This window comes from Budorcas taxicolor, chromosome 22 (assembly GCF_023091745.1).
Source record: "Budorcas taxicolor isolate Tak-1 chromosome 22, Takin1.1, whole genome shotgun sequence".
Lineage (NCBI taxonomy): Eukaryota > Metazoa > Chordata > Mammalia > Artiodactyla > Bovidae > Budorcas > Budorcas taxicolor.
Genome location: NC_068931.1, coordinates 35,243,000 through 35,253,018, shown reverse-complemented (window position 1 = coordinate 35,253,018; position 10,019 = coordinate 35,243,000). Strand labels below are relative to the sequence as shown.

At 37.3% G+C, this 10,019-nt stretch overlaps 1 protein-coding gene across 1 annotated transcript in view; it reads right to left on the bottom strand.

The window, feature by feature from the left end:
- Positions 1-1,750: 1,750 nt before the first annotated feature.
- Positions 1,751-10,019, bottom strand: part of ABHD3 (abhydrolase domain containing 3, phospholipase) — a 56,135-nt gene continuing 47,866 nt past the window's right edge. The window contains exons 6-9 of the mRNA XM_052660482.1: positions 7,617-7,790; positions 5,224-5,272; positions 4,979-5,144; positions 1,751-2,490 (exon numbers count right to left, since the gene is read on the bottom strand). Coding sequence (XP_052516442.1) covers positions 2,312-2,490; positions 4,979-5,144; positions 5,224-5,272; positions 7,617-7,790 — 568 coding nt within the window. The 3' untranslated portion in view covers positions 1,751-2,311. The remainder of the gene's footprint in view (positions 2,491-4,978; positions 5,145-5,223; positions 5,273-7,616; positions 7,791-10,019) is intronic.

Genomic DNA, 10,019 nt, shown 5'->3' with positions numbered 1-10,019 from the left:
CTGTATGTAAGATGTACCCTTCCATCAGAGCAGAACCTGCATCTCTTGGCTCTCTGATCAAAGACTAAAACTTTTCTTTGGAAGCAGACTGAACCGTGCTTGGTCTTGATCTACTGGCTCAAAAGACACCAGGCAGAAGGTGCCTTTTTGGGGACCAGCTGGGGAGGATCTGTAACAAAATATATGTGTTAGTACTGGGTTCAAGATGTAACAAAATGTGTAGTGTAGGACAGTGTCAAAAATGAAAGAAAAAGAAAGCCAGTGTATCCTCTGTATCCCTATTTCTAAAACAATGCTCTATGAGGCTTTGAATAAATGTTTAATGATGATAATAACCAGCAGAAACTGAGGAGATGGCTAGAAAGAATTTCAGAGTATACTTCAAATTAACTTTTCAAATCAGAGATCTAGCTTACACGGTAGTATTTTCATTCTTATACAGACCTCTGTTATTCAGCTATTGTTGACCTGCTCTGTTCCAGGCAATATGATAAGTGCTTGGGATGTAGAAATAAACTACAGCCTTTCTTTCTCAGAGCATATTAGTGTGTGGAGATACTGGGGAGAATGTGACCCTCCACATCAGCACTTAAAAATGCTCATTTCATTATGATTAACACACAAAAACAAACACACTATCGCATGCATGTAGAGCTATATTTTATTTTTGTTTATATTGGACTGGCCACAAAGTTTGTTTGCATTTTTTCATAATGTGACCCTATATATATGAATCAAATTGTTTTAGATTAAATAACCTATCAGAAATATCTTTATAAATTATTACATATAGGGCCACCTCATTATTTTTGATGGCTCTACCATGTGGATGTGTCAGAATTTGCCCATTCCCTTACGAAATAGGTTATCCTGAATGTCCAAAGCTGCAGCCAGTCTTTACATACCTGTGCTGGTTTTTCTATAGGATAGATTCCTCAGCATGGTCTCTCTTGTATTTTAATGTGTCTGGCCCCACTCCTTCTGCCTTTTTCTTCTCAGAATACAAACGTAATGTGTGAGCTGCCATCCTGTGTCTGCGTGCTAAGTCGCTTCAGTCATGTCCAACTCTTTGCGACCCTATGGACTAAAGCCTACCAGGCTCCTCTGTCCATAGGATTCTCTAGGCAAGAATAGTGGAGTGGGTTGCCATGCCCTCCTCCAGGAGAAGAACTTCCTGACCCAGGGATTGAACCCGTGTCTCTTACGTCTCCTGCATTGGCAGGCAGGTTCTTTACCACTAGTGCCACCTGGGAAGCCCAACATTAAGGTTTGGTAGCTTGAGTATCACAGTCATTTGCCTACATATGAATTTTAGAGTTCATTTTGTATCTTGTGTCTAGGAGATAACTAGCTATCCTGACTGCCAGGGATATGGCATCAGAAAGAGCCTGTTTTTTTGATGACACTGATGAACATCTGTATCAGCCCTGCCCTGCTTACCTGGAGACTTCTTGTGATGGAAGATAATTAAATATCATTCCTAAATCAGTGTCAGATGGAAATGGTGAGAGCTCAATATTCTGGAATCAGTGAAACAAAACAGTTTTAATATTTGTTACTAGCACACTTATGAAATGATCATAAATTACATTCTCGGGATTACTTTTCGGTGGATAAAAACTCACAAAGAAACAATTTAAAATGGTAGAATTTATTTCATATAATGATAAATATGTATGCACATATACTATTTAAAAAATAATCATGTGAACTATAATCATTATAAAACATAAGTCAGCCTTAATTTAATATTATCAGAGTAAAAGAGCATGTAAAGTCAAACACTGTTGGATTTGCTTTTCAAAGTTAAGATACATAAAAGATTTAGCACGTTCTATTTTATGTTCAGTTTTCATGTTACTGTCATTAGGTATAAATACCCTTAGGAATGTGCCAACTTATAACTTACATTCAAATAACCAAAGTCCTATTACAATTATTGAAGTAGGATAAATCACCTAAAATAAGTAATCTAAAAAAATACTAGCCTAAATTAAAACCCTGAGGAATTAAAATCTTTTTACATACACCATAGATTTGGTTAAGTGCAATTCCATGTTTGTACTACTTTATTTAAGGTCATACTTGGTAAGGCATAGTAAAAATAAAATCTACCTAAATTACCATCTAAATCTATATTTTATTTCTTGCAACAAAGTTGTTTGTTTCTCCAAAAAAGTAGTTTTTGCACGTCATTCTGGACCTCTTCACCACCTGCTGGCTTATTTGCTTTATATACAGTAGTCAAGAGTTGTGCACTAAGCTGAGCTGCCTTTATATACGGTAGTTCAGACAAAGTGCACCTGAAGAACTACATGCTTGAGAGTTCATGTCCGTGTTCAATCATGGCCTGCACAAACTGCTTGAAGACTCGGTCCATGTAGGTGGACTGCCTTGGCCAGATTCCCTCCAGAAAACCAATATGGCCTCCGTAAGAAGTAAGGACCAAAGCAACATTAGGGTTTTGCTTAGCAGTTTCTATTGGAATAGCTTGATGAAAAATGGGGGATGGTCGGGCGGGAGGGTGGATAAGAGAGAAGGAGAGAGAAAAATATATATCAACTGTTGTTAGGAAAAGTGTGCAACTTTATCATTTCTAATCAATTTAAACCAAAATACTGTTAAACAAATATTCATAATGAGTATGGCTAATCAAATAAGTCTAATTTATATCAACCATCCATATTCTTCTAACAGTTCATGTTCACGTTCATGTACTGGATCATCATTTTTGGAAGAATCAATCAATTGGTTATAACAAACGTACAGGCCTAGTCTTCTTTTGAGAAATTAAATAATTCAAGAAATGGTAAATACTTCCACTATGCTATAAGATTCCCACTTAGGTGTTACACCAAGGGAAAAAAAAACAAATCTTATTACCTTTGTGAGAGTTATAAATTCACTATGTATGACTTGGTTAACTTTACATGAAGTTAGATTCCTGAGGCCAGTTGGTGGCTGTGTTAAGAATCCAAAATTATAGATACGATTTATAAAAACATATATAGATAGCAAAAAAAAATGGCATAAAATACTCCCCAGCGGTAACAGTGTTTATCTTTGGGTGGTAAAACATTGGTGATTATATGTTTTCTTCTCTGAATTTTTATTTATAGTTAAGCTCTCCCTACTCCACACCCTTCAATGGAATGGAAGGTAATTTTACTGTAGAACAACTGAGACCAGTTCAAGAAAGGGCTACTGCAGGACCCCAACTGCCTGTTTAGGTGATACTCTAACCTGACCTTTCACTACATTCTTTGAAGAATAAACCTAGAGACCCTAAATCAAGGCCTAGGAAGCCAAGTCCTTGTCCTAAATGGGTCCTGAACTCAGATCCTTATCCGGCCAGCTACACCTAAAACGGAACATCTATCTTGGGATCAAATGTGAGAACTTAAGGGGAGGGGCAGATGAAATGACTTGATACTATTTTTGCTTTTCCTTTTTCATCTTACATTAAGGGCTTAGATTTAAAGTGCTTCATTTGTCTCTGATGGAATTATTAAGAGCCCCACTTTCACATTCTGGATGCACTCAGGAATTTCTAACACACTGATAGTTACGGTCATGTCAGCAGAACAAAAGGCTGGGCCATGGGAGGCATGTGAAAGATGTTGGCTGCCTGTGCTCTCAGAATGCAGACAATTGTCCACTATATTCAGTGCGGCTTGGGAAAGAATAAGAAATAATGAGTCTAAACTTCAACCAAGGTCAAAACAAGTTAAATGCTGGGAAATTTTTGTTGGTGGAAGAAGAGCCTGTGAAATATAAAAACAGATGGAGAAATACTAGACTTCCTTAATCCAATGAAAATAGGCTAAACAATCTCCATGATTTTCAACTGATATTAATGTTCACAGTTTAGGGAATTTCCTGGTAGTCCAATGGTTAGGACTCCACGTGCTCACTGCCAAGTGCCCAGGTTCAATTGCTGTTTGGGGACCTAAATTCCCACAAGGCTGCACAACGTGGCCAAAAAAAAGTTCATGGTTTAATTTTCTGATTTGTGGTCAAAGGCCAAGAGTTCCAGCCGTCTAAAACTACTTGGATTTAATCATAAATCACACAATGATATCCCGTAGAGAGATGGTAAAGTGACATTTTTTAAAAATTTGGGGGATTTTATGAAATTTTGGCAATACATATGTGCTGTGTTTGTACTCAGAATAGTTTATTTTAATAAAGTACTTGGGGAAAATGTTTTTAAATTATTTAGGGGAGAAATAAGAAAAAAGTTTTATAAGAAGCTTTGTGAAGTTTCATTAGAAATAAATTAGAGGTCAAATCTATTTATCCTTAAGATAGGTATGATTACTGATAGGCATCTTACATTGCTTTAATGTATGAACACAGGCATGTGTATTTTTGTTACAAAATTATATATATCTTGAATTAAGAGAGTGAGGAAGTTAATTTGGGCATAATTTTCTTCTATACAGTATCCAGGGGTAAAACAAACTCTTTCCCTTCGGATATGACTTTATTGTCTGAATGTGCTACATTCATTGAGTTATCCAAGGACATCTTATTAATAAAGTCTCAAGCTCTCTTCTAAGTTTAAAAGGGGAGTAATATTCCCCTTTACAAAGCTTTCTGTATAAGAACCTCAGGAAGAAAAGGCCAACTATGTCAATGTACTCTTGAGGTAAAGGTACTGTAACATAGCCTGTCCAAAGAACACATATTTGATAAGAAAGAGAGGTTGTAAGAATGAATACAAGCAAAATACTGAGAGCCATAATTTGTTCTGAGGCTCTCACAGTAGACTAGAGAAGAATACATGAAAATGTTTAAAGTGATCTGAAGCATTTAGATACTAAATTATGAGTATCAAGCTATTTTTTTTCTGTTTATCACAGTGGAAAACAGTATATGAGTGACATTTTGGTTCTTATTATTATATTTTCCCACAAAGAACATTATTTGTAAACAGTTGATTCATGTCAAAATGTATACAAAGATGTTAATTTACCATGACTGGGTGAAAAAACATCATCCACAGAATTCAGACACAACACCGGAATCCCTACTGACTTCAGTCTCCGATTTGGACTGGCATCAGTGTAATAGTCATCAATTGTCTGGTAGCCAAACATGACAGAAGTGAATCGCTTATCAAATTCTCTTATGGATTTAGCCTGAAAAACAGAAAACAACTATATATGTTCCTGGAATCAAAAGAGGAAATAAAAGTATTACATAAAGTTTCTCTCCTACCTTCATGACATGGTCCATGTCAATTTGTTTTACAAACATATGCCGGTGCCTGGAAACAAAATTTCAAAAATAAAAAAATTAAGGTCATTCCCATCTCAAACACACCTAATAATAAGTAATTTAGCACAGGACATAAAGTTATTACTCAATAAAATGTTTATTGACCTTCCCTGGTGGCTCAGTGGTAAACAATCTGCCTGCCAGTGCAGGAGACGTGGGTTTGATCCCTGGGTCGGGAAGATGCCCTGGAGGAGGGCATGGCAACCCACTCCAGTATTCTTGCCTGGGAAATCCCATGGACAGAGGAATCCAGGGGGTTGCAAAGAATTGGACACAGCTTAGCAACTAAATAACGATAAACAACAACAAAATATTAATATTTACTTAATCAGACATAGCGGGAATATATTGGTAATTGTTCTGAAGACTCTTTTTAAAGATTATTTCTTTTATTGAATGAATCTTTAAATTCTATAGGGCTTTACCATTTTGACAAGTTTCATACATATGATTTCATTATATATAATACTGTGTGTGCTCAGTTATGTCCCAACTCTTTGCAACCCTTTGAACTGTAGCCTGCAGGCTCCTCTGTCCATGAGATTTTTTGAGGAAAAAGTACTGGAGTGGATTGCCATTTCCCTCTCCAGGGGATCTTCTGGACCCAGGGATTGAACCCATGTCTCCTGTGTCTCCTGCATCTTTTAAAAAATCCCCTACCCCTGTATTGCCCCTCCCTCTATCCCTCTCCCCACTGGGAACCATTAGTTTGTTCTCTGTCTGTACGTCTGCTTCTTTTTTGTTTTATTTGTTGTACAACTATTTGTTGTATTTTTTAGATTACACACATAAGTGATACCATACAGTATATGAAGCACCTGAAGACATTTTTTTAAAGGTACTTTTTTCTTAATTACGGAAGAAGCGACCAGTTGCGCAATAATAAACAAAAGTGTTGTTTCATAACAAACTGTACCTACACACTGATGCTATGAAGCCAATTTGGCCAAAAAGGCCCCCACTGAAGCCAGAAGCTTTCAACTGGGTAAATCAATTGAAGATTTACTGTACTCTTTAAATTGGTGTACTGAAAATTAGGATTTATATTTTTGTGTACCTATTTTTAAATGTTGGTCATTTTTCTTGTATAATGCACATTTTAATCCAAATCTTTCTCTTCACTTTTCTTGCTACTGTCCTCCATTTCAGTGACCATGAATAAAAATATGATTCTGTAGTATTTCTAGCAATATTTTATAGTCAACATCCGTGATGTAACAAAGAGGTTGTTCTTTAAATATTTTTTTAATTTTAAAAAAGAATAGGTTAAGTATTTTTTAAATAAAGTAATTTTTAATTAAGGTATGTACATTGTTCTTTCATTAAAAAAAAAAATTGGGCTGTGCCACTAGACAGAATCTTAACCACTAGACTGCCTGGGAACTCCCCAAAAAGTTGACAGTGTCTCATGTCAACTTTCAGGGTAACAATGGTTTTCAATTAAGTTATGTGCAAATTTACTTTTTATTTAAAGTTGTCAATTCACTTTAAAATGCACAGTAACAGTCATCAAAAAATAAACAGAAACATTCCATGTTCTTTGTTATCATACTGTTTAACTGTTAGAAGACAACTAAACAATTTCAGAAGGGGACAACAGAGGATGAGATGGCTAGATGCCATCACCGACTCGATGGTCATGAGTTTGAGTGAACTCGGGAGTTGGTGATGGACAGGGAGGCCTGGAGTGCTGTGATTCATGGGGTTGCAAAGAGTTGGACACGACTCAGCAATTGAACTGAACTGAAACAATTTCAGAAAAAAACTAATTCACATATAATATTTTGGTAATGTTAAGAATTGTGGGGGCTGAGAATATCCTTATTTTAGGGGCATGCTCCTAAGTCTCTAAAACATACTATGTTCATAACACAAGCTTTAAAAAACATATTATTTAGCTCTGAAAACACTTAACACATTAGTTACTACCCAGGGGAGAATTAGGTACTAATAAGATTAGCGCCAAGTAGAAAATCCAGGGAAATAGCCCATAGTTATTCAATATATTCAGTACTATTGTTTTTATTCTCTTAGAATAATTTAGAACTGTGATGAAATGGTGATCTTCAAAATGGGGCAGAGAGACTAGAGGTTGTACAAGGTACATCGTGGTACAGAAAGAAAACATCAGAGCTCTTATCTATATTTTTAGCTTATACATAAACCCTTTTTATTTTTGTACATATTGACAATAGAAAGATTAATTTGTTACAGTATATAACATAATAGTGCATATAATAAATATATATACACATTAGCAGTGTTGTCCTTTAAAACATTTTACTGTGGCACTCCAAAAAATTTGGAGACACTAGGTGTTTAAAATGACTTACTTATTCACGGAAGACTGGAGACAAGTTGTCAAATAATAATTAAAAAGCAGCCAGTTCAGTGGTTTCTCCAATGACTCCGAGCAAGCAAAGGTATTCCAACCAACTGAAAAAGTTGCAGCTGCCTTCAAAGGAGTTTTTGGTCCAATTTTGCCCAAATAATTTAAAAGCAGCATTCTAAAATGAGGAAAAACAAAACAGTGACTATATCACAAGACATCCTATTTCTAATTGTGGACTTTTAACTATGGAGAAGAAACATATAAACCAGTGTGTCTAACCCCTTTATCTTGGAAAACCATGAAAATATCTTCTTTCTTTCCTTCTGTTCACATATTTATCTTGAGAATGGATAAATATGGATAGAGAATTTGAGAATGGGACAAAGCATACTGTTGTTAGTTAAATGTGCATCTTTCTTGGAGGTAAAACATCAGGAAAATCCATCATAAGAGTGGTTTTCTTTTTCTTTTTTGAAAATTATATTGGGGTCTATTAAAAATTTGCAATTCCCTGGCCCCCCGCCCCCTAGCTGAGTATTTAACTTACTATGGGAGGGGTGTTTCAGGCAAACTTTTTCTATAAAGGGGCACAAAGCAAATGGGTTCTGGTGGCCCTAAAATCTCAGTCACAACCATCAATACTTAACCTTGTGACTGTATTTTAAAACAGCTGTAGACATGCGTGAAGGAATGGACATGGCTGTGTTTCAATAAAATATACATAGACATTGAAATTTGAGTTTCATATACTTTTCACATGTTGTGAAATAATCCTTCTTTTCCAACCATTGAAAAATATCATAACCATTCTTAGCTCTTGCACAAAAACAGTCAGATTTGGCTTCCGGCTTGGCACAGGTGAAAGATCACAAGTGGTTTTCAAATGTGTTTGCACACTGAAGTCACCTGAGGAGTTCTAAAAACTGACTGATTTCTGGGTCTCACCTGGAGATTCGGAGTAATTGGTCTGGGTGGCCATTCCAATTGTCTATGCATCCTTCTCCCTGGGCTTCCCAGGTACTAATGATAAAGAACTGCTCTGCCAATGCAGGAGACATAAGAGATGCAGACTTGATCCCTGGTTCAGGAAGATCCCCTGGAGGAGGGCATGGTAACCCACTCCAGTATTCTTGCCTGAAAAATCCCTGGCAGGCTCCAGTCCATGGAGTCACAAAGGGTTGGACATGACTGAAGCAACTTGGCACACATGCACACCTTGCTCTCTACAGCAGTGTCTCAGGGCTCCTTGTCTAGAGTTCAGTTGAGTTGAGTTGAGTTGAGTTCAGTTCAGTTGCTCAGTCATGTCCGACTCTTTGAGACCCCATGAATTGTAGCACGCCAGGCCTCCCTATCCATCACCAACTCCCAGAGTTCATTCAAACTCATGTCCATCGAGTCGGTGATGCCATCCAGCCATCTCATCCTCTGTCATCCCCTTCTCCTCCTGCCCCCAATCCCTCCCAGCACTGGGTCTTTTCCAATGAGTCAACTTGTCGCATGAGGTGGCCAAAGTATTGGAGTTTCAGCTTCAGCATCAGCCCTTCCAATGAACACTCAGGACTGATCTCCTTTAGGATGGACTGGTTGAATCTCCTTGCTGTCTCTCTCAAGAGGACTCTCCACCACCACAGTTTAAAAGCATCAATTCTTCAGCACTCAGCTTTCTTTATAGTCCAACTCTCACATCCATACATGACCACTGGAATAACCATAGCCTTGACTAGACAGACCTTTGTTGAAAGTAATATCTCTGCTTTTCAATATGCTATCTAGGTTGGTCATAACAGTCCTTCCGAGGAGTAAGGGTCTTTTAATTTCATGGCTGCAATCACCATCTGCAGTGATTTTGGAGCCCCCCAAAATAAATCTGACACTGTTTCCACTGTTTCCCCATCTATCTGCCATGAAGTGATGGGACCAGATGCCATGAATTCGTTTTCTGAATGTTGAGCTGTAAGCCAACTTTTTCACTCTCCTCTTTCACTCTCAAGAGGCTTTTTAGTTCCTCTTCACTTTCTGCCATAAGGATGGTGTTATCTGCATATCTGAGGTTATTGATATTTCTCCCAGCAATCTTGATTCCAGCTTGTGCTTCCAGCCCAGCGTTTCTCATGATGTACTCTGCATATAAGTCAAATGAGCAGGGTGACAATATACAGCCTTGATGTACTCCTTTTCCTATTTGGAACCAATCTGTTGTTTCATGTCCAGTTCTAACTGTTGCTTCCTGACCTGCATATAGGTTTCTCAAGAGGCAGGTCAGGTGGTCTGGCATTCCCATCTCTTTCAGAATTTTCCACAGTTTGTTGTGATCCACACAGTCAAAGGCTTTGGCATAGTCAATAAAGCAGAAATAGATGTTTTTCTGGAACTCTCTTGCTTTTTTGATGATCCAGTGGATGTT